Below are 23801 nucleotides of genomic sequence, written 5' to 3'. Positions count from 1 at the left end.
TACTCTTTTTCTGTATGTTGCATAATATTACTTACAGTAAAGCAAACAGGGTGTTCTGCAAATGTATGTTGATCCTGTTACATGAAAAAAAGAGACACTATTGTATCATGGCTTGATTTCTTATCCCCTCTACTTTTTACCTTCCCCAGAGTACCCCACTTGTAGCGCCAATGAATTCCGTTGTGCTAATGGTCGGTGTTTGAGCAACAAACTCTGGGAGTGTGATGGCGAGTTTGACTGCCATGACCAATCTGATGAAGCCCCCAAGAATCCAAGATGCTCTAGCCCTGGTAGGTCTTTAAGGGTTTGGGGTTTGGGTGGTGACCTTTTGTTGGTTTATAGCAAGTCCGTGATCAGAAAGAGTGAGAATAAAACGAAGCCCTCTTTTAATTGGTCTGTTCCTAGTTAATTAGTAATGTAGCAGCAGGATTCTATATACTTTTTGAAAAGCACTGGGAATCTTCAATTAATCTAGAGCAGGGGTGTCAAACACATGTCGTCATGTTGTCACGTGACGTATTGCGACTTTTTCACCCTTTGCTAAACCGGGGGTGGGGATGGCCAGCCTGTGATGCATCTGGCCCGCAGGCCATGAGTTTGACAATCCTGATCTAGAGGGAGGAGTCAATTATCTAGTATGGGAGTGATCACATCATCCTAGAGATGTCCTGTCTTGATTGCTAGACTTGTTCCATGAATTACAGATGAATGTCATACTCAATTTATAAAGCTATAAAAGTTATAATTTATAAAGCTATAAATAAGTACATTCTCCATACTGAGGAAGTTTTTGTAGCCATTTTGTTACCTAATTGGAGCAGAATTGTGCAAAATAACTGCTTGCACTCTGAGTGAACAAATTAGGGTTCAATCTAAGCTTTAATTATTAATGATAATGTATTGTTTTGATAGTGAGGTCTTTTTAGTATTAAGTACTTTGTACTTTGTTTTTGTACTTTATGTTTAATATTATGGATAGGGATATACTTGGAAACTTGGAAAAGGGGGAAGATCATGCTTTGTGATGAAGCCAGTGGTGGGATTCAGCCAGTTCGCACCACTTCTGGAGAACCGGTTGTTAACTTTCTGAGCAGTTTGGCAAACTGGTTGTTGGAAGAAATCATTAGGGCAGAGAACCAGTTGTTAAATTATTGGAATCCCACCACTGGATGAAGCCCTTTGAGTATCATATTTACAGAAGGTTTTTTAAATATACAACTGTGGCTGGAAACAGGTTGACTCACATGCAGGGAAGGTTGTGCTCATTAGCTCTCATGGGATGGTTTTGAAGATGTAAATATGGAAACCTACATGGTGGTATGTGAGGAAAACCCACTGCTTTGAGCTCAGTCCTCATGATTTCTGACTATCATTTCAGAGAGCAAGTGCAATGATACCTTTTATCTCTGCCACAATGAGCAGTGCATCTCCAACAATTTGCTTTGTGACAACAACGATGACTGTGGTGATGGCTCTGATGAGCTGAACTGTTTCATCAATGAGTGCCTGAACAAGAAGCAGACTGGCTGCTCCCAGGAGTGCGAGGACCTCAAAATCGGCTACAAGGTTGGGCTGTAGTTTCTTTTTCCCTGTTTTGGGGAAGAGGATGTGTCAAGACCAGCCCTCCCATCAGACAGTATAGAAGTGGTAGATTTTGATGTACTGTTGGAGCCAGAAATTTATCAGTTATATACTGTATTGTTAGGTTTTCCCGTCATGAAGCTATAAATTAATGGGCAGAGTATATTATGACTTAGGTTCAAGAAGACATGGGTATTGGCCATACTTGTTGAATCTACTTTGATAGGCCATAAAACCTTCAGTACTTTCTGTCAAATAAATAAAATATTTCTACATGTAGAAATGCAGATTTCACAGCTCAGACATCTGCACTTAGATTGAATGTAACTCATAGGCATTCACTAGAAATCTGTCAACATCCAGGTCAAGAGTCCAAATTCATTCCATTTCTGAAAATTTTATACTCTTTATTGAATACACTGCATGGTAATGCTGCATGGTAATGTTTATTGAATACACTACATGGTAATGTTGAAGCAAAACTAACTGAGATTCCCAGACACCAGTTCATAGACTTAAACAATACTTTCCCCAGCCAAACTCCGAACCTCTCACGCAGTTCATGTAAACTGGGAACCATCTGCTTCCACTCCACACCTGGTATAATGTCCTTGCAAAGGTTTCAGGCTCTCACAGTCTTTTAGCGGAATTGTTGGGGTTTCATTTCTACATCTAACCCATTCTAAAGCAGCACCTCCCTCCCCCTTACTCTAATGGCAAGTTGAAAAAAAGAGGCATGTAGCTACCAAAGTTTCATACTTGACAAAACCCTTGTGCAGTATTTCCTTCACTTCATCATTATAATATGGAGCAGAATTTCAGAGGGAAAAAATTACTCTTACAGTTGACTAGTTGGGAATGATTGATCCTGGTTGAGAACTAGCAAGAGATTCATATGTATTTTCTGCCTATTCATAGCCCATGTCAGGGGTCAGCAACCCATGGCTCTGGAGCTGCATGTGGCTCTTTCATCCTTTGCTGCAGCTCTCTGTTGCTGGTCGACTCCACAATTGATAGGGCTTTCAGTTAGGATAGGTAGAGGAAGAAGGATGCTGTACTAGTAGGAGACTCTATGGTGGGGGAACCAGACTTCTGGTCAGCAGAGAAAAAAGGACACCGTGCTAGGAGGAGACTATGATGGGAGAACCGGACTTCGGTCGGCTCTAGAATTGAACGGGGGCTTCCAGTTAGGACCTTTGTGGCTCTTTGAGTGTTTAAAGTTGCCGACCTCTGGCCTATGTCATCCTGCCAGTTGAGTTTGTTGTAGGACAAAGTCAGGGAGAAAAAAATATTTTTCTCCCAGTGAGCAAGAGAGAGAGATTGTATTTCCTAGGGCCCTCCCTATAAACATGTAATGACTTTCTGCTGCCCCTGCAGTGCAGATGCCGCCCTGGGTTCCAGCTGAAGTATGATGGCAAGACTTGCATTGACATTGACGAGTGCACAACCACCTTCCCCTGCAGCCAGATTTGCATCAACACTCATGGAAGCTTTAAGTGCATGTGTGCAGATGGCTACATTCTGAAGCCTGATGATCCAACCAGCTGCAAAGCTGTCACAGGTAATACCGACTCTTATGAGCTGCAAAGGTTCCTGACATTTGGGGGTGTGAGTCATAGATTTAGGGTTTGGCAAAATCTGTTTCGATGGGCTGAGACTTGTGTCTCTTAGGTGGTTTCTTACCTCATTGGAATTAGTCCTATGCTTCAGCCATAGTAGAAGTGTTTGGGGCTTGGAATACTTCCGAAATAATCCAAAGAGGTTTAGAATACGGGTAGTCCTTAATTTACAACAGTTCATTTAGTGAGTGTTCGAAGTTACAATGGCATTAAACAAAATGACTTGGGATCATTTGTCAAACTTACAACCATTACAACATCCCCATAGCCATGTGATCAAAATTAAGATGCTTCTCAACTGACTCATATTTTATAGGACGGTTGCACTGCCCTGGGGAATATGATCACCTTTTGGGAGCTTCTGACAACCAATGTCAATGGGGAAGCCAGATTCATTTAACAGCCATGTTATTAACTGAACAACTGCAATGATTCCCTTAACACCTGTGGCAAGAAAGGATGTAAAATGGGGCAAAATTCACTTAACAAATGTCTCCCTTAGCAACATAAATTTTGGGCTCAATTGTGGTCATAAATCGAGGACTATCTGTGCTTCTAGTGAGTCAGAACGACACATGTCAAATTTAGAACTACTGTTTCTGCTTCAAAAGATTTCTAATGGAAAAACTGGTGAACACCCCTATTGTATTTATATATGTAGCATGGGCCTTCCCTAGTGCTGTGTTTATCTGAGAAGCCATCTGGGTCTAATACTCAAGCCCCACCACCTGCTGAGTTAGTAACTTCATAATTCCTGCTGTCACAATTCCTGTATCTTTCAGGGGACACCTCACCTGGTATCCTTCCTTTCTTTAGGTCAAAAGTTGAAATAATTTCAATAATACTACCTTTTGGCTCTTTCCCCTAGATTCCCTGCTTGGGAAATTGACCAATCTTACTACAGATTTTTTTTTAATGCTTTAAAAAAAAAAGAGATACTTATAAAACTGCTATATAAACCTTAAAATGTAGATATGCAATGTTGTAGAAAAGGAGTTAGGCGAGTTCTTTGCTCAGAATCAGCAGCTAAACAACAAATCCGTAATTAAAAAATAAATGCTCCAGGCAGATGACAAGCTTGTGCTGGGCCACTCTGAATAAGCACTTTCCCCCCTGCGAGATGGAAGATGATGCAATTAAAGATACAGACTACCAAAAGATTATAAATAAAATTTACCATATATACGATGCTGATGAATTGTAATGCAAGACCAAGGATACACAATTGATTTTTTTTTCTAATTTGTAAATTGGAACATTAGACTTGACTCAGGAGCACTTACAAAAAAGAAACAATTTAAAACAAACCCTGGGCAGAACATAAAGAGCTCTTTCTGCAGAAATAACTATTTATCTCAAAACACAAATTCTTGCTTCCTCTTACCTGCATTCCTTTTTTTCCCTACAAATTCCAGCTTTAAATGTGACACACTGAACAACGTTGCTCCACTCTTTCCTCAGTCTGAGTCCATAGCTTCTCTTTGTGTCTGGTTCAGTGAATTGTCAGTCCTGCTTCTTTTTATTTTATTTTTTTTAAATAATTTTTATTAGAAGAAAACTTGACAAAGGTTTTTAAAACCACAGAAACAATGAAGAAGAATTAGAAAAAAAGATTATAAAGGGGTAAAAGAAAAAGGGAAGAACAATTTAAAAAAGGCAAGAAAAAGATATTTGAAAGAGCGACTTCCAATCTTCTTTGCGGAAGTTACAAATATAGCAGTTATCATCTTCACATGCCCTTACAGGTAGACTTCGACTTACACAACCACAATTGAGCTTGAAGTGATGGTCATGTAAGCTGTGCCAAACGTTTAATAACCACACCACATTTTTTGCACCGGTTGTTAGGTAAATGCAGCAGCCGCAAAGTGAACGTGGCAGTCATTTAAAAAAATTCATTTTCTGTAATAGCCTTTTTTTTTTGCCCAGAAACCAGTAATGGTAAAGATTCCCCTCACGCGTATGTGCAGAAACACAGGGGGGAACTCTTTAAAACGAAGACTGTGCTAGAGGAACCTACCCAAATTTGATAGATTCCAAAAAAGCTAAGCAGATCAGCCTTGGATGACAGACCATCTGGAATTACCCAGGCTATAGCTAGTAATATCTCAGTATGAGGTAATGGCAAACCATTGCCATTGCCAGGGCTATAGATGGTAATATTCCAGAACGAGGTAATGACAAACCACATATAGTCCTTGACTTTTGACTGTAATGGGACTTGCTCATCATGGGTGTAAGTTGTGATGGTTGTAAAATGGGCAACCCATGTCACTGCCCTGATTTTACTATCAGTTTTTTTGTGGTAGTCATTAACTTTGTGGTTATTGGCTCCTGCCTGTCAGTTACGCAATAAAAGGTAAAGGTTCTCCTTGCACATATGTGCTAGTCGTTCCCGACTCTAGGGGGCGGTACTCATCTCCATTTCAAAGCCGAAGAGCCAGCACTGTCCATGGTCATGTGGCCAGCATGACTAAATGCCAAAGGCGCACGGAATGCTGTTACCTTCCCACCAAAGGTGGCCCCTATTTTTCTACTTGCATTTTTTACATGCTTTCAAACTGCTAGGTTGGCAGAAGCTGGGACAAATAGCGGGAGCTCACCCCCATTACGCAGCACTAGGGATTCGAACCGCTGAACTGTCAACCTTTCGATTGACAAGCTCAGCGTCTTAGCCACTGAGTCACCTTAGAAACCAATACTAAATGCCAATTTATGGCAAAAGCATCATAAATCCAGGTCATGTGAACATGGGACACTGCAAATGGCCATAAATACGGACCAGTTACGGAGCAGCCAAAATGCAGTCATATTACTGTGGGGTGGTAAGGGCAGCCGTCAGAACTTTGAATCTGAATCACAACAAGCCAATGGGAGGGACATTGTAACTTTGGTCACTAAGCTACCAGCCATAAGTGGTATTAACTCAGTGGTGAAATCTGAACCAGTTTGCTACCAATTTGCTGGCTGCGCATGTGCATGCACTGTGCACCAAATGCGCACTGTGCGCGTATGCGCAGTATGCACCAAAAGAAAGCTTCGGAAGGTAAGTAGAACAGCAAGGGGGGAATCAGCTGTTGTGCGCAATCTTGAGAACCTTTTTAAAAACTTTTTTTTAAGCATTTTTTACTACCTATTCGCTCAAACCAGTAGTAAAAAAATGCTTAAAAAGTAAACAAACAAAAAAAGTTCCGATGATCATGCGTCGCTCAGCTGATCATCAGAACTTTTTACATTTTTTTACTACCGGTTCGGCGAATCAGTAGCATTTTTTACTACCGGTTCGGGCGAACTGGCCCTAACCAGTAGCATTTCACCCCGTATTGCATATCATAGTTCCCTGCTCCCCGTAAATAAACCTTTTAAATCTCCTCTTGTCTCTTTAAAGATCTTAAATGTTGCATCTCCTGAATAATGGGAGAGATTGAAGTATCTCTGTATCTACACAGCAAATTCAATTTGCAAGTGATAGGAAGATGAAAAAAAATGATAGAGGAGCACTGGGAGTGTCTAGTATTTTGTGACCCTCTGACATCCCTCCTTTGCTTCCTTTAACAGATGACGAACCTTTCTTGATTTTTGCTAATCGGTACTACCTAAGAAAGCTTAGTCTGGATGGCTCCAACTATACCTTGCTTAAACAGGTAATGTTGAGGGTGGGGGGAGTGTGAGGGCCAAATATAACATCTGAACAGATTCTGGAATGGTTCATTCCTTTAGCCACATTGTAAGAATGTTCATTTTTTTTGTCTTGATGGATTTAGGGACTGAATAACGCTGTAGCTTTGGACTTTGACTACCGGGAACAAATGATCTACTGGACCGATGTCACCACACAGGGCAGTATGATCCGCCGCATGAACATCAATGGCAGTAATGTACAGGTGTGTTTCCTGGTGGATTTGGCCCATTTGCCTTGTGACTGAAGCCTGTTGTTGTGTCTGCGCCCCCCCAAGCCAGGGCCCCTGCCAGAAAGTGACTCGGAAAGTGAGGGGGAAGGGCCATCAGGACTTACCTCTGGAGCACCGGCTTCCCTGGCTCAGCTCCAGGAGCCAGAGGCAGGCCAGGTGGAGGAGATAAGGAGGCTTTCCCCCTGACTCTTCCCCCCCCCCCCCGGGCCACACCTCCAGATCCGGCTGATGGCAATCAGGCCTGGCTGGACCCTAGGTTTCGTAGGCAGGCGAGGCGGGAACAACAGAAGCAAGGGTGGGGCACGCCTAGGAAGTGCTGAGTCATGGAGCTACACCCCACAGGATATAAAAGCAGCAAGGGCTGCTATACCACTTTGTGGCAAGCAAATCAACTGCTTAGAGGGAGAGAATTAGAGCTGAAGTTCTGTTTGTTCCTGGTTTCCTGGCTGACTCATCGGCATCAAGAGAGATAACAGAAACACTTGGCAGACGCTCGCTAGTTTGCTGCCAGAGCTTATAGTTGCCGGCTAATTAAGCCATCGCTCATGTCTCCTGGACTGAGGAGGGGGACAGAACACCTGTGCTCTTTTCTGAAAGGGGAAGATTGGCTCTTTTAGTTTTCCATTCCAGACTCAAGATACTCTTATCCCTTCCCATTCTAAGCTCTTATCCCTTCCCATTCTAAGGCGAACACGGCTGGTCCCTAAGAGGAGAGAAGGTCCCAGTTTCTCCTTTTTGGATTTCTTTGATATCCACATTGTTGTTGTTTTCTTCTCCTCCACGCTTCCAGGTTCTACACCGCACTGGGCTAAGCAATCCCGATGGACTGGCTGTGGACTGGGTGGGTGGAAACCTGTACTGGTGTGACAAGGGAAGAGATACCATTGAAGTGTCAAAGCTCAACGGGGCTTACCGCACCGTGTTGGTGAACTCAGGACTCCGGGAACCTCGAGCATTAGTGGTGGATGTACAGAATGGGTAAGTTTCCCAAATATATTAGGGTTCATTTCCTTAGTCTGGGTGGCACCTTTCTTTACCTATGCTTTGTTCATCCCTGACACCCCCGCAGTGCATGAATGATGTAATGATTCATTCTCTTACAATTAACTAATTAATTTAGTCACTAAAACCAGGGGTGAAATCCAGCAGGTTCTGACAGGTTCTGGAGAACGGTAGTGGAAATTTTGAGCAGTTTGGAGAACCAGCAAATACCACCTCTGACTGGCCCCAGAATGGGGTGGGAATGGAGATTTTGCAATATCCTTCCCCCAGGAGTGGGGAGGAAATGGGGATTTTGCAGTATCCTTCCCCTGCCACGCCCACCAAGCCACAGAACCGGTAGTAAAAAAAATTAGATTTCACCACTGACTAAAACCATATAGCAGAAGGCTTAAACTTTAAGAGTTATTGAACCAGAGTAGAAAATTCTGGGAATGGGCCGTTTCTTGACCTATTGCCACCTTTTAAAGGACAGTCAGGTTCTGCTCAAGCGATAAGGGGCAGCAGAAGTACCAGATCTCCCCTTTGCGAGAGCCCTTTAGATAAATGGATGCATGAATTGGATGCATGAATTGGCTACAGTTTTTGATAACTGGTCTGCAGTGGGGGCTGGGGGCTTTGGCTTCATAGAACAGGAATAATGTTTCCCAATGTGTAAAGCTTCTTGGAGGGGGATAGGATCTTTTTTTCATAGCTTGTTATATTGGATAGGGGAACTTCTCTCACTTCTCCAATGCAATGAATTTGTTGCCCATTATTGGTACCGTGACCATTTTCATAATAGAGATAGTCCCCAACTTATGACCACAACTGAGCCCAACATTTTTGTTGCTAAGTAAGTTAAACATTTATTAAGTGAATTTTGCCCCCATTTTATGACCTTTCGTGCCACCGTTGTTAAGTGAATCACTGTAGTAACACTTGTCAGTAACACGGTTGTTAAGTGAATCTGGCTTCCCCGTTGACTCTGCCTGTAAGAAGGTCGCAAAAGGGGATCACATGACCCTGGGATGCTGCAACGGTCATATATGACTCAGTTGCAAAGCGTTCGAATTTTGATCACATGGCTATGAGGATACCGCAACGGCTGTAAGTGTGAAAAACGGCCATAAGTCATTTTCAGTGCCTTTGAACAGTCCCTAAATCAGTGGTTCTCAACCTTTATAGTGCTGCGACCCCTTTAATACAATACCCCACGATGTGGTGACCTCAACCTCAGCAGCCGCAGAAGGGAGGGGGGGAGGGAAGCAGCAAACTGTTTTTTTTTTTATTTATCGCGCCTGAAGCCATATTGGCTAGCGATCTGAACTGCTTGCGATTGCCTTGAGGACAGAGGCATTAAAGCGGAGACTCCTCCCCTATTAAGTTTATTGCGCCTGAAGCCAGATTAGGCTAGCGATTGGGAGTGATTGCAGCTGGCTTGAGAGGGAGACATCAGAGCAAAGATTTCTCTCTTTTTTAATTCATCGCGCCTGAAGCCGAATTCAGCTAGCGATTTGAAGAGCCTGCAGCTCTTCAAATTGAGTTAACCATTGGAGCGCAATTCTTCGACTCACAAGTATACTTCCCATATTTCCGATGGTCTTAGGCGACCCCTGGCAAATCGTCATTCGACCCCCAAAGGGGTCACGACCCACAGGTTGAGAACCGCTGCCCTAAATGAAAATGAGGACTACCTGTATTATTTTATACCATTGTGAATTTAAGATTTTAACAAGATAGGGGATAGTAGAGAATCAGTTTTCTCTAGTGCAGGGGTGTCAAAAGTCACATCATTGCGACTTTTTTCCCTTTCGCTAAACCGGGCAAGGGCGTGGCCAGTGCATGAGTCATCCGGCCCATGGGCTGTGAGTTTGACAGCCCTGCTCTAGAGTTTAAGGCACCAGGCTACAACTACAATTTCTAGTTCCACCTTAGGCATGAAAGCCAGCTGGGTGACTTCGGGCCAGTCACTCACTGTCTCAGGCCACAACATCAAGCTGAGGTAAAAAGCTACTTGGTCACAACCAATGGATCAGTGATTAATTCCCCCCCTCAAAAAAAAAAGCAGAATGAATATTTGCAGGAAAATGGTAGGATGGAAAAAAAGAACCCTGAGTGATCACAGTGATAGTTCTATGCTAATGCCATTCTTGCTCCCTCCGTTTGCTCCCTTCCAGATATTTATACTGGACTGACTGGGGTGACCATTCCCTGATTGGGAAGATAGGCATGGATGGTACCAACCGGAGTGTCATTGTGGAGACTAAGATCACATGGCCCAATGGCCTCACCCTGGACTACATTAATGGACGCATCTACTGGGCCGATGCTCGAGAGGACTACATTGAATTTGCTAGCTTGGATGGTTCTAATCGACACATTGGTGAGTGAATTGTAACAGCTCATGTTCAGATGCAGAGAGAGTGAATAAAAAAGCCAGAAGAGGGCTCTGAGCTGGCACAGAAGATCTGATGGGATGTATATTCCTCCCATGAATTCCAATTTCTCTCTATTTCAAAAATGTTTTTTTCCCCCTCAGCTAGTCTGTTTTTAGAACCCTTCCCACTCCTTTACTGCCTCTTACAAATATTTTCCCTTTTCTCCTCTAGTAACATGTTGCAGAGTTCCTTTGTTTGTTGCCTGTTACTTTTCAGGCCTCTGTGACAACTTGCTGCTGACAATTTTTTTTATTACAATAACTTATATATCACCCTTTGAGAGCCACTATGATGTATGCGGTGGCTCAGTGACTATGACGCTGAGCTTGTCGATCTAAAGTCGGCAGTTCAGCAGTTCGAATCCCTAGTGCTGCGTATTGAGGTGAGCTCCTGTTACTTGTTCCAGCTTCTGCCAACCTAGTAGTTTGAAAGCACGTAAAAAACACAAGTAGAAAAATAGGGACCACCTTTGGTGGGAAGGTAAAGCGTTCCGTGCACCTTTGACATTTAGTCATGCCAGCCACATGACCACGGAGACGTCTTCGGACAGCGCTGGCTCTTCGGCTTTGAAACAGAGATGAGCACCGCCCCCTAGAGTCGGTAACGATTAGCACATATTAACGATTAGCAAGGGGAACCTTTAGCTTTACCTTTACCTTTATGATATAGTGCCGGATGAGGAATGCAGAATCTCGGGTTTTAGTTTTTCTTTGGGCACAGAGGTCATCAGGATGATCTTGAGCAAGTCAATTTCTCTTGGAGCAGAGGTGTCAAACTCCAGTTGTGACGGCAGTGTCACATAACATATCGGGAATTTTTTCCCCTTCGCTAAACTGGATGTGGGCGTGGCCAGCATGTGACGCATCAGTCCTATGGGCTGAGAGTTTGACAGTCCTGTCTTAGGGCAAATCAACATTGGCTTCTGTAACAAGCTGGTTGAAAATTAAAACTCCCTGTTGCCCTGTGCAAGAACTGCAGCAAATGCAATGCAAAACAAGTGGACTCTATAAGTGAGACAAATAACAACAGCAGCCCACATATCACCTTTCAGAATACATGTTCACCAAAATAGATTAAAAATGACAGCATCAATAATAAAACTCATTACACAAAGAGAATAAATACAAGCAGAACCATATTTCTGGGCTCTGCCTATTTAAAAGTTTGGGTTTTTTTGCAGGTTGTCCTGCAAAAAATATATCCTGTCAGATTTTGTTTGTTGTAAGATTAAAGTATCTGGAACATGTTTCCATAAAGAGGAATAAGCGCTGTAATCATTATTATTATTTTCTTTTTCTTTTTTGGAATAAAAATTGGAACTGGGAAGAGTTGCCTCCTATGCATATGCAGTGGCATTTGAATGCCAGCTTTTTATTATCTTAAGCACACGGTGAAGTGCAGTTGTTGTGTGGATTGATTGTCCCATGTTATTTTTTGATATTTGTTTTTCCTCACTGTAATGACCTTTGGATTTGCCAAAAGAAGAAAATGGAAGCAACAATCTGTCTGGCGATCATCATGAGAATGGATGTGCCAGCCAGTGCTGAACTGCAGTTTCTTTCTACTTATAAATTAGCGTGTTAGAACGAAGATGTATGGTTGGTTCTCTTCATAGCTGAGAATGAACCAAAGCTTTAAAGTTGAGTCCAGACTTTTTTCGGAGATCATTGGCAAAAGATGGAATAAAACTATGCATTGTCCTTCAGTTTCCCATGCCGTGGTGTGCAGTGGTTGGAATGCACTTTGTTTCTGACCGGCTCAAGGTTGACTCAGCCTTCCATCCTTCCAAGGTCAATAAATGAGGACCCAGATTGTTGGGGGGCAATATGCTGACTCTGTAAACTGGCTTAGAAAGGGCTGTAAAGCACTGTGAAGCGGTATAAAAGTCTAGGTGTTATTATTATTGCTATTCTCCAAATTGGAAGCTGATTTTGAGATCAGTGTGTGTAGCACGTATAGATATTTTACCTGGCTCCTCACTGTTACAGTATTACTATCTTTAATTCCAAGAGCCACTACTCTGAATAATACAAATGCATAATATCATTCCAAAGGGTAAATACAAGGAGTTAAAAGAGGGCAACTAGCAAGTATGAGGAGTTAGGGAAAATGAAATTGAATACTTAAAATTGCCATCACATTTTTTTCTATTTTTTATTCCTATTTTTCAGTAAACTAACAAAATGGAAAGAGGCATTTCAGTTTAAGCCCACCTGTCACAAGTGACTACCATATATACTTGCAAATAAGCCAATTATGAAAATTAAATCTGGCGATGCATTAAATGCACAGGCGATGCATTTTTCATAGTATTTTGGTTAAAAATTCGAGGGTCAGCTTATTCGCAGATGGGCTTATCCATGAATATATACAGTACAGATAATCAAACATACTGGACTCATAAGCTACTCAAATCAAATCCAATTCCAAATAATGTACATTCCAACCATCATAAATTAGGTTAAAAGTCTTCAGCATATGGGGCAATGAAAAGCAACCATAATTCATAAAAAAGTTACAGCAGTAATGAAAAGCAACCATAATTCATAAAAAAGTTACAGCAGTAATCTATTCAACCAAGCCAAAGATAACTTCCGTTGCCCTAGGGAACAAGTTGTACTATGTTAACTCCACAAGGCCTAATGGAATAGATGCTTTTTTGATGGACTTTCTAAAAACCAGAAAGAAGGGAATCTTTTGGGGAATCCAGGAGCATATTGTTCAGAAGAGGAGCAGCATTGGGGATAGTTGTCATTCTTAGCTGTGAATATTATGCCGATGCGATCCTTGGCCCTAGGTCTCTCCATTCCTTGGGCTCCTTTCATGTTGCCACCAAGTGAAAATTGTTCTTTCTTCTCCCACTGTAGTGCTGAACCAAGATATCCCCCACATCTTTGCCTTAACCCTCTTTGAAGATTACATTTATTGGACCGACTGGGAGACCAAATCCATCAACCGAGCCCACAAAACCACAGGGGCCAATAAGTCTGTGCTGATCAGCACCCTGCATCGGCCCATGGATATCCACATCTACCACCCTTACAGGCAGCCAGACGGTAAGTGCTCTCTGTAAGGTGCTGAAAGGAGGAAGGAAGTTGTTGTGCATAGGGATTGGTCTCAGTTACCATACCACAGGGCAGCGTTAGACACAATAAAATGAGGAAATGTCCTTCAAGGGATGGAAGGGCAGGTTGGTGGTAAAAACAAAGAGCAGAACTGTTACTTGAGTCCTACATTGCCAAGTGCTAGCAGTTGATACTGCTTTAATGAGCCCTGGTGGCACAGTGATTAGAATGCCAGCAGTTTGATCCTGACCAGTTCGAGGTTCACTCAGCCTTCCATCCTTCCAAGGTCAATAAAATGAGGACCCAGATTGTTGGGGAGCAATATGCGGGCTCTAAACCCCTTAGAGAGGGCTGTAAAGCACTATGAAGTGCTATTATATGTGCTATTGCCATATTGGGGGTCCAAACACAGTAAACCAACTGGCAGCCACTTCGGTGATAGAGAAAAATCCCTAGGAACGTTGATCAGGACATGTTTCTTTTTTTTTTTTTTATTGAAAGAGTTTTAAAAAAACAAAAACATTTTTCCCCCTTTTTTCCCCCTCCCTCCCAAAAAAAAAACAAAATCACCCCCCTCCCTCCCCCACCCCCCGGCTTCCCGGGTCAATCACAAGGTAAAGTTATACATAAACCAAACATAGAATAAAATTTTCCCTTCCAATCCAAATAACCACATCCAAAGCTTTTCGTCTCCCAACCCCCTCCCCATTACATAAAATAACTTTCTAATTATTCAAAGGCAATCTGATATTTCTTAATCTGATATCTGTTTTGTAGATAATCAATCCATTTTTTCCATTCAATTAAATATCTTTCCTGCGTATTGTCTTTTAAAAACGCTGAGATTTTAGCCATCTCAGCCAAATTAATAACTTTCAATATCCATTCTTCTATTGTAGGTATCTCTTCTTTCTTCCAGTATTGTCCAATCAAGAGTCTTGCTGCTGTTATTAAGTTCAAAATCAATTTAGTCTCAATCCCTGTACAATCCGTTATAATTCCCAAAAGGAAAAATTGTGGCAGGAACTTTATCTTCTTCTTCAGTACATTTTGAATAATCCACCAAATTCTTATCCAAAAGACCTGATCAGGACATGTTTCTTTTTATTTTCCGTCAAATAGATTTCATTCCTTTCTCTCACGTGCAAATTAACTTTTGTATTCATTTGCTTTTAATGGGTGAGCGTGTTTGTGCATACAAGAGAAGTTGGGGGAAGTGAGGTTCTCCTTATATACGGTGAAGGATATTGTGATATCTTTGTGCAGTAGAACAGGGATCAGATCTCTTTGGCAAAGATCATATCACCACAAGCAGCTATTAACTACTGTAACATTCACATCTCTTCATCATCTTATCCTTCCTCAGTTCCTAACCATCCTTGCAAAATCAACAATGGCGGCTGCAGCAACTTGTGCCTGCTGTCACCAGGAGGGAACTTCAAGTGTGCATGCCCTACCAACTTCTACCTGGGTGGTGATGGTAGAACCTGCATCTCCAATTGCACTGCTAGTCAGGTAACCGGCTGGGGCATACAAACGTTGCTCCATTATTTATAAGTCCTCTTTTGTCAGGAATGCAACTTCCATCTGCTCAAGGGTGGCATCGTCTTGAGCAGGGGTGTCAAACTTGGGACCCACGGGCCAGATGCGTCACGCGCTGGCTACGCCCACCCATTTTAGCAAAGAGGGGGGAAAGTCATGATATGTCAAGTGATGACAACATGATGCTGTGAATTTGACACCCCTGTTCTGTCTTCCCTCGCCTCCGTCCGAATGATGGCTTAATTAGCCGTCACTATCTGCTCTGGCAGCAGAATAGCCAGCGTCTGCCAAGAGCCACCGTTATCTTCCGTGACGCTGGTGAGTCACCTAGAAACAAACTTCAGCTCTTAATCAGTGGATTTGCCTGTTACAAAGAGACACAGTAGCTCTCGCTGCCTTTTATATTCTGTGGGGTGTGGCTCCATGACTCAGCACTTCCTAGGCCTGCCCCACCCTTGCTTCTGTTGTTCCCTCCTCTCCTGCCTACGAAACCAAGCTTGATTGCTGTCAGCTGGGTCTGTAGGCGTGGCGGGGGGGGGAAGAGTCAGGGGATGGAGGCCTCGTTATCTCTTCCACCTGGCCTGTTTCTGGCTCCTGGAGCTGAGCCAGGCAAGCCGGTGCTCCCGAGGTAAGTCCTGACGGCCCTTCCCCCTCACTGTCCAAGGCACTTTCTGGCAGCAGGCCCGGCTGGGGGGGGGGGCAGACACAACAACCCCTGATTATGAGGGCCATATTCTTAAGTAGCCAAGTCCAAATCTTTTTTGGGGGAAAAAAGGATGAGTATTTACGAGGCTTAAGGGGTCGTTTATTTTACTGTGATATCCTATCAAAATCCCAAAGATGCGAAAGATATGCCCATATATTTTCTGGCCATCATGAAAGAGATGCTGATAGATTGCATGTAACCCTTAGGTCTTACTTTTTTCACCCTTGCTTTGTGTTAATACCCTTCATGCACTGCTTTCTCAAGGGATTCTTAATACCCTTCAGCACTGGGAAGGCAAGGCTTTGGTAAAAAAAAAATTGGTAGAAATCAAGGATTATCCAAAGATATCAGGGTGTGGTCTGGATATCTAGAATGGTGGTTCCTTGAACTTCGAATGGGAGGTTTTGTATTTTAGATGTGCCACCAGTTTTCAGCAGCACCATTTCGAGAGGCTATATGAGATGCCAACGAGGATTGTGGTTAGGATAGTTTTAAGCATCAAATTGCCCTTTTTTTGCTGTTACATCTTACTTCCAATGAAGTAAATTGGTTCCAAACCAATGTAACCACTCCATCCAAATATGAGTGTCTGTTGGATCCATAGAGCTTTTTTTTTTTCCTAATAGGCATTTTTTTTGGAGGCTGTTTCTAAGCTCTAACCTAGTCGATGTCACTGGCTGGAGTTTGTCTCCAGGTGATGGCTTATGTTTCTTTGACCATTACTCAGCCATTATTTCAGACCATTACCTTTTCTCCCTGCCAGTTTGTCTGCAAGAATGACAAATGCATCCCTTTCTGGTGGAAATGTGACACCGAGGACGATTGTGGGGATCGTTCGGATGAGCCAGAAGATTGCCGTAAGTGTCCCACCTAAGAGGTGGTTTGGGTGGGAGAGACCCTTGTCATAGTTTTAGATAGATGATAATCCTGGCTGAAAATGGTGAGAGTGCCTAGATAATAATTTTGAAGCATTGAAGCGAGTGAAATTTATATCTGGCATTTGGACCTGTCAGGCACTTGGTTACTCTAGAACCGTAAGACAAAATCTTCTTTGAATTGAGCTCTACTTCTGTTGACTTGGTAGCCATATCTAAGATTTTGGTCACAGTGCAGAAACAATTTGTCTTTGCCTCCTTTCAGAATATTATTATATTAAATTCTGGCCTACAGGCCTGATAATTTTTAGTAGTCCCCATCCAAATTTTAACAAGACTCAACCCTGCATACTTTTAAAGACCAACTGATACTACTTTGAATCAGCATACTTAAGCGGTACTGATGAAACGGCAAGCTCCACATTCAAATTAGCATCTCCTTCATTCAGAATTCCCATTCACTGTTCCATTTCTAAGGTGTTACTTAGCGCTAAAACAGATCCATCCAAAGGTATTCTACAGGTAGTCCTTGACTTACAGCAGTTCATTTAGTGATCGTTCAGAGTTACGACGGCGCTGGAAAAAGTGTCTTATGACCGTTTTTCACACTTACGACCATTGCAGCATCCCTATGGTCACATGATCAAAATCCAGATGCTTGGTAACCGGTTCATACTTAATGACCGTTGCTGTGTCCCCGGGGGGGTCACGTGATCCCCTTTTGCGATCTCTGACGAGCAAAGTCAATGTGGAATCCAGATTCACTCGACAACTGTGTTGCTAACTTAACAAGTGCAATGGTTCACTTAACAATTGTAGAAAGAAAGGTCGTAAAATGGGTCAAACTCCCTTAACAAATGTTTCCCTCGGCAACATAAACGTTGGGCTCCATTGTGGCCGTAACTCGAGGACTACCTGTACTTCCTTGTGTTATCAGCCTCCTGGATGTCAGCCCTGTGTTTTTGGATTTGAGGTATTGCCCAGAGATTATTTGTTTGACATCTGAAGGTGTTTCATGATTTCATAAGCTCCCTGAAGCTGGTCCCCTAATGTAAAGCATGTCCAAGCCTAATGCTAAAACTGACATCATGGAATCTCTTGTTGTGCTGTTTAACTGTTAACGAATGGAATCCAGGGAGTACTAACATAAAGGAAATATACCTCAGGAAGGACATAACTGATTCCTCTAGCCATATATTAAACTTGCCAGCAATCCTTCAAAGAAGAATTCTTGTTGTGCCATGAGTAGCAGCTGGTTGTTGCTAAAAGTGACTTGGGTGTGTTTTGCACGCAGACCTTAATCCCTATCCGGTAAAACCCCAAAACCGAAAATTCCCTGAATTTGATTGAGTTATTTGCTGATAAATTAGGTTCCTTGCAGTAATGGAGTAATCTGAGTTGGGAAAAATGAAGTCCCCCTCTAGGGGGGGATATGATTAAAATATAATTTTAATTTTAAAATTAAAAGTAATTTTTACCAGCGGTTAGCTATTTCAGAACATTTATAGAATGAGCAGTAAAATGCCTGGTAACAAACGGTTGTAAGAGTCACTAGCTGGCCGGCTTAAAAAAAAAAAGAAAGAAAGAAAGTAGACCCAATATTTTTTTAAATCATGAGAGATCATTGACCCTCTTGGCCCAGATGTGGGAAGTTTGGGGCCTCTTGGGTCTCTTGGTGTACTGATGAGATATACAAGGACTCTCAAAGCTTGTCTATTTACCTGCATAAAAATGGATGTGGTTCAGTGGTGGGTTTCAATTTTTTTTTACTACTGGTTCTATGGGCGTGGCTTGGTGGGCGTGGCAGGGGAAGGATACTGTAAAATCTGCATTCCCTCCCCACTCCAGGGGAAGGTTACTGCAAAATCCCCATTTCCTCCCAATCAACTGGGACTCAGGAGGCAGAGAATAGATGGGGGTGGGGCCAGTCAGAATTTTTACTACCAATTCTCCGAACTACTCAAAATTTCCGCTGCCGGTTCTCCAGAACTGGTCAGAACCTGGTGAAACCCACCTTTGATGTGGTTACTTCCTCTCTCCCAGGATCAGAAGCTATGAATTCTCTTCCAGATAAATGTTGGTCCTCAGCACTCACCACTTTTTTAACCTTTGTGAGCTGCATAGCCCATAGACACCATCTTGCTTACCTAATGCAGTGTAGTCTGATTGATGGTGATTCTCCAGAGTCTTTAATCAAAGGTCTCCCCGTTCTTCAGCTGCCTGGTCCAAACTTGAAACCGGGGACCTTTTACTTGGACTCTGGACTCTCTCAGTGAACTAGAATCCATAGGGAGCTTCTCCTAAGGCGCCACATCCTCTTTCCACTTATTCTTTCCAGCTGAATTCAAGTGTCGCCCAGGGCAGTTCCAGTGCTCTACAGGAATCTGCACCAACCCAGCCTTCATTTGCGATGGGGACAATGACTGTCAGGACAACTCCGATGAAGCAAACTGTGGCAAGTATCCTCGGCCTTTTCTCCATTATTCCACAGAAGATGTTCGAGTCCCCCAGGGGGAAATTTTAAATCAGCTATGTTAAGATGTAATCCCTTATTTTAAAAGTCATAACTTCAAAACCATAAAAAAATGAGAGGTGACCAAGCCACCCTAAATATATCATTGACTCCTAGAAAGCCTCTGGAGCCTGGGGAGGGTGAAAAACGGGCCTAACTGGCCCACCATGCCATCCTGTGCCAAAAGTGGGAGGAGCGCGGGGAAGTGTCATGCGGAAGTGCAGGGCACATTGAATTATGGGTGTGGACATGTGCGTGAGAAACCCTCCTCCCATGCTTCCCCCGCTTTTGGCACACGATGGCAAAAAGGTTAGCCATCACTGTCCTAGGCAGAACTGCGCTTTCCTCCCTACTTCTTCATTTCCCTGAAATTTCAGAGTAAAGATAAGAATTCTAAGTACACGGGGGTCTTTCAAGAATGACTGCCATGGAAAGAAATCCCATGAGAACGCCTGACAAAAATTAGGTTTCAAAAGTGTACCTGGTCAGCCGTCTCTCTCTGTCAACTGTCCCATTAGCACAGAGTTCCCCAACCTTTCCAAGTTGGCGGCCCAGAGTGGGGGGTGAGGGGGAGAAAGAAGGGATGGCTTTGTGTGAGGGGCAGGTGCATACACATGCATGAACACCCGTTGTGTGAGTGGGGCCGCAAGTGCCAGCAATGCTCGCGGTGACACTTGTGCGAATGGGCTGTGAGTGCCCGCACGAGTGGGGCCGCAAGCGTCCACGATGATCACGCCAGTGGGGTCACAAGCGTCCACAATGCTCGCGCCAGTGGGGCTGTGCACATGTGTACATACCCGCCCACCAGCCAGCTACTGACACTACCTGGTGGCCAATAGGCCACGACTCAGTAATGGGCCGTGATCCACAGGCTGGGGACCTCTGCATTAGCATATGCAGGAAAAAAACCTCCTGGAACATAATTTTACCAATGGTGTAATTTTACTGAGAGAGTTTCCACAGACAGCTTTATAGGTAAAGTTCTCTTTTTCCCCTTGAGGCCTCCTACTGTCCATTGTTCGCCAATCCAACACTTTCTTTGTGTTTTGGGAAACAGTCTGTGCCCTTCAAAGGGTTCCCATAACATGACCTTGAAGCGAGGGAAACTTTCCCTGGGCCCAGCTGGCTCGCTTGATTCCTAAACTTCTCCCCAATTCCCCCCAAGGTTTTCCTTTGTTGTGACGCAGGCCCAAGTAGGTAGTAGTAGACACAATCGGTTCAAAAACAAGCAGACTTTATTACCTCATTCTCAGCGTAGTCCAAACTAAATCAAAACAAATTCTTAATAACACAAGTCTTCAGTCTTATCACCTTGATAAGAAAAGCTTTTTTTGGCAAAAGTTCAAAAGCAGAAGACGCCGGCAAGATTTAAATGCAGCAAGACCAGGAGCAAGTCTATCAACGTTGTCTTCCAACAAAGAACCCAAACGCCTTATGGGAGGGGCCAATCAGCTCTTGGCCCTACTCTTGAGTCGTCTTCTTTGCTTTAGCTGCTCTTGCCTTCTGGAAAGCTCTTCTCATGCATGCATTAGGAACAGGCTCCTCCTGTTTTTCTGCCTCACTACTGTCAGCCTCTGGAGGCTCCAGAGTCCACACATCACTCCCAGATGGCCCTGGCCCCATCTCTGCCTCTGACGCAGAGCCCTCATCTGGGCCTTCCCCAGCCTCTAGGACTGGCCCATGTTCCTCCACAGCCTCCTCATTCTCCGACTCCGCTGCCAGCTCCGCAGGCTGCTGGCAGACCACAACACCACTCCCCACCTCCCTTTCCATTTCTGTTTTCAAGCTGCGATGAAAATTGCCGGCAGGGTTAGAATCCGAATCGGCTTTTGATGCGCTCTCCCTTAGAGCTGGATTCATTTCTTTCTTTTCTCTGACAGAAGTCCATGTCTGCCTGCCTAGCCAGTTCAAATGCACAAACACCAATCGCTGCATCCCAGGCATCTTCCGTTGCAACGGGCAAGACAACTGTGGTGACGGAGAAGATGAGAAGGATTGTCGTAAGTAAAGCGACTAGAGTCCTTTTTCCTGCCGGTCTCTGTGCCAGGCTTGTCAAAAGATCAGGTGTGCTTGCACGATTAGCATAATCTTGGTAAACATCCTGGGGAGTTTATTTGTACACAAAAGCGAAATTACAGTGTGTTGCTAATTCTGCACCGTGTTAGTAAAATCGTACACACAAGAAATGGAATTTTGCAATCTGTCACCATGATGCAAAGTAAATAAATCTGCGGGTATTGAAGTTCAGGGTGAGTATCAGGCTTCTTTTTCGGGATGTAGAAGCCCTGATCCTTAGAAAACTGAATTCCATTCAGAAGAAGAAAGTGAACAGATGTGGAATTAAAAACCTAGCAGAGATACAACAATTCATTTAGTGACCGTTCAAAGTTACAACGGCACTGAAAAAAATGACTTATGACTATATTTCACAGTTACGACCTTTGTAGCATCCCCATGATCATGTGATCAAAATTCAAATGCTTGGCAACTGGTTCATACTTACGACCGTTGCCGTGTCCCAAGGTCATGTGATCCCCTTTTGTGACCTTTTGACAAGCAAAGTCAATGGGGAAGCCAGATTCACTTAACAACCGGGTTACCAACTCAACAACTGCAGTGATTCACTTAACAACTGTCGCAAGAAAGTTAGTAAAATGGGGCAAAACTCACTTAACAAATGTCTCACTTAACGTAAATTTTGGTCTCAATTGTGGTTGTAAGTTGAGGACTACCTGTATGGTTTTCTTCAATGGAAGGGCAATAGTCAGCATATATAATGTTGTGGGCCATTGTCTGATGGCATTTATTTCAAGGAACTCCCATTATATACCGGGGGTTTTTCACCTGACTCCACTTTCTTTTTTACAGCGGAAGTGACTTGCGCTCCAAACCAGTTCCAGTGTGCCATTACCAAACGCTGCATTCCACGAGTTTGGGTTTGTGACCGTGACAATGACTGCGTGGATGGATCCGACGAGCCTGCCAACTGCAGTAAGGCACTATGCACATTATGGGAGCTGGCTTTGAGAAGGAGAGAATTATGTCTTATGTCCCCAAGAATGCCCAATGGCTTGCCTTGGTCTTCCTTTGTCCATTTGAGCCACTAACTTGAAACCTGAAAAACTAACTGTTTAATAGCCTTTGTGGACTTATTGAAAACCACTCCATTTCCTTTACTTGAATATTTCTGAAACGAGAAAGCCTGTAATGACTAGCTAGCTTTCTGTGCCTTGGTGGCTACCATTATGATCCAAGTGATCAAAGCAAGGCAGACCTCTAGAGCAGAGGTCTCCAACCTTGGCAATTTTAAGACTTGTGGACTTCAACTCCCAGAGTGGAGTTTAAGTCCACAAGTCTTAAAGTTGCCAAGATTGGAGACCCCTGCCTTAGATCATTCTTTCATTTCTCTCAAAAATTTTCTAGCCACTGGCCCTCAAATGACTGGATAAGGCTCCACCCCCATGCTTCCCTCAAGGCAGCCACCCTCAGTCTCACAAACACAACCCCGTTAGTGCAAAGAGAGCCCACAGAGTTGGAGGATGCTCACAGAGCAAGAACCAGGGTTCCAAGTCCAACCCACAAGGCAGAGTCCAGGCACAAAACAAGCCCAAGTCTTTAGGACAAGAGGCAACTCCAAAGGCATAGTGAAGCAAAGGCCAAACGCAGGCCACAAGAGAAGGGCTAGGTCCAAAACAAAATGCGAAGAGCAGTCTTTCAAGCGAGTCAAGCCAAACAGCAACAGGCATGAGTCAAAGCTGTGGGGGAGTGTAAGCCAAAGCAAACAATTGTTCCTGGCAGGACTAACTCCCCCTGGCTTCTCCTTAAGTTACTCTCCCCTCCAGGTGTTCCTTTTGAGGAGGGATGGGGCGACCTCCTCCCGGGTAGCCTTGCAGCCCTTCTCTGGACTTGCCTATGCTCCACTCTTCTTGCTCTTGGATGAATGGAGTAGACAGCTGTTCCTCATCAGAGGAAATCAGCTGCCTAACAGCACAAGTGCCAGTCAGTAGCCGATCCTCTCCTGTGTCTGTGCAGCAGGCAGCTCCATCTGGTCGACCAACTCCCCCAATGCCCGAGGGGCCCAGGACAGCATGGTCCTCATCCCCCGGCATCTCCAAACATCCCAAGGGAGACATGCCTTCCCTGTTGGACAGTCCCAGTTCTAACTCCTCCTCCTTCTCCTCCAAACCGGGCTCCGATGGGGCCGTGACAGCTGTCTTATTATTGACATATGCACTTTTCTAAAAGCAGTCTGCTTGTGCCTCATTTCTTCAACCCTTTTCACTCGCGTAGCGCAAATGAGATGCGGTCTGGATGAGTTCCGGTGCAAGGATTCCGGCCGATGTATCCCAGCGCGTTGGAAATGTGATGGCGAGGATGATTGCGGGGATGGTTCAGATGAGCCCAAGGAAGAATGTGGTAAGTTGACTGTACCATAGCTGGCTGGCTGGGGGCTGGTAGGCTGCATGCACTTCCCTGTTCCCAAGAATTTGGGTAGATACACCCTTTGGTGGCAGGTGGTGTGGTCCAACTCTTTTGCTAAAAAGTAGCCTGTTTCTAATTTTAATCTGTTT

At 43.8% G+C, this 23801-nt stretch overlaps 1 protein-coding gene across 4 annotated transcripts in view; it reads left to right on the top strand.

Moving 5' to 3' along the window:
• The window catches only part of LRP1 (LDL receptor related protein 1), a 385724-nt gene that overhangs the window by 329734 nt on the left and 32189 nt on the right, over positions 1–23801 (top strand). For all 4 annotated transcript variants that reach the window (XM_058173442.1, XM_058173441.1, XM_058173440.1 and 1 more), the window contains 14 exons: positions 150–290; positions 1379–1566; positions 2959–3142; positions 6759–6844; positions 6965–7084; positions 7902–8089; positions 10270–10475; positions 13398–13586; positions 14962–15110; positions 16607–16700; positions 19057–19173; positions 21111–21230; positions 22099–22221; positions 23521–23646. In XM_058173442.1, the coding sequence (XP_058029425.1) occupies positions 150–290; positions 1379–1566; positions 2959–3142; positions 6759–6844; positions 6965–7084; positions 7902–8089; positions 10270–10475; positions 13398–13586; positions 14962–15110; positions 16607–16700; positions 19057–19173; positions 21111–21230; positions 22099–22221; positions 23521–23646 (2031 nt within the window). The remainder of the gene's footprint in view (positions 1–149; positions 291–1378; positions 1567–2958; positions 3143–6758; positions 6845–6964; positions 7085–7901; positions 8090–10269; positions 10476–13397; positions 13587–14961; positions 15111–16606; positions 16701–19056; positions 19174–21110; positions 21231–22098; positions 22222–23520; positions 23647–23801) is intronic.

The sequence above is a fragment of the Ahaetulla prasina genome, chromosome 2 (genome assembly GCF_028640845.1).
Source record: "Ahaetulla prasina isolate Xishuangbanna chromosome 2, ASM2864084v1, whole genome shotgun sequence".
Lineage (NCBI taxonomy): Eukaryota > Metazoa > Chordata > Lepidosauria > Squamata > Colubridae > Ahaetulla > Ahaetulla prasina.
The sequence above is the reverse complement of the archived record's forward strand: the minus strand, read 5'-3'. Positions and strand labels throughout refer to the sequence as shown.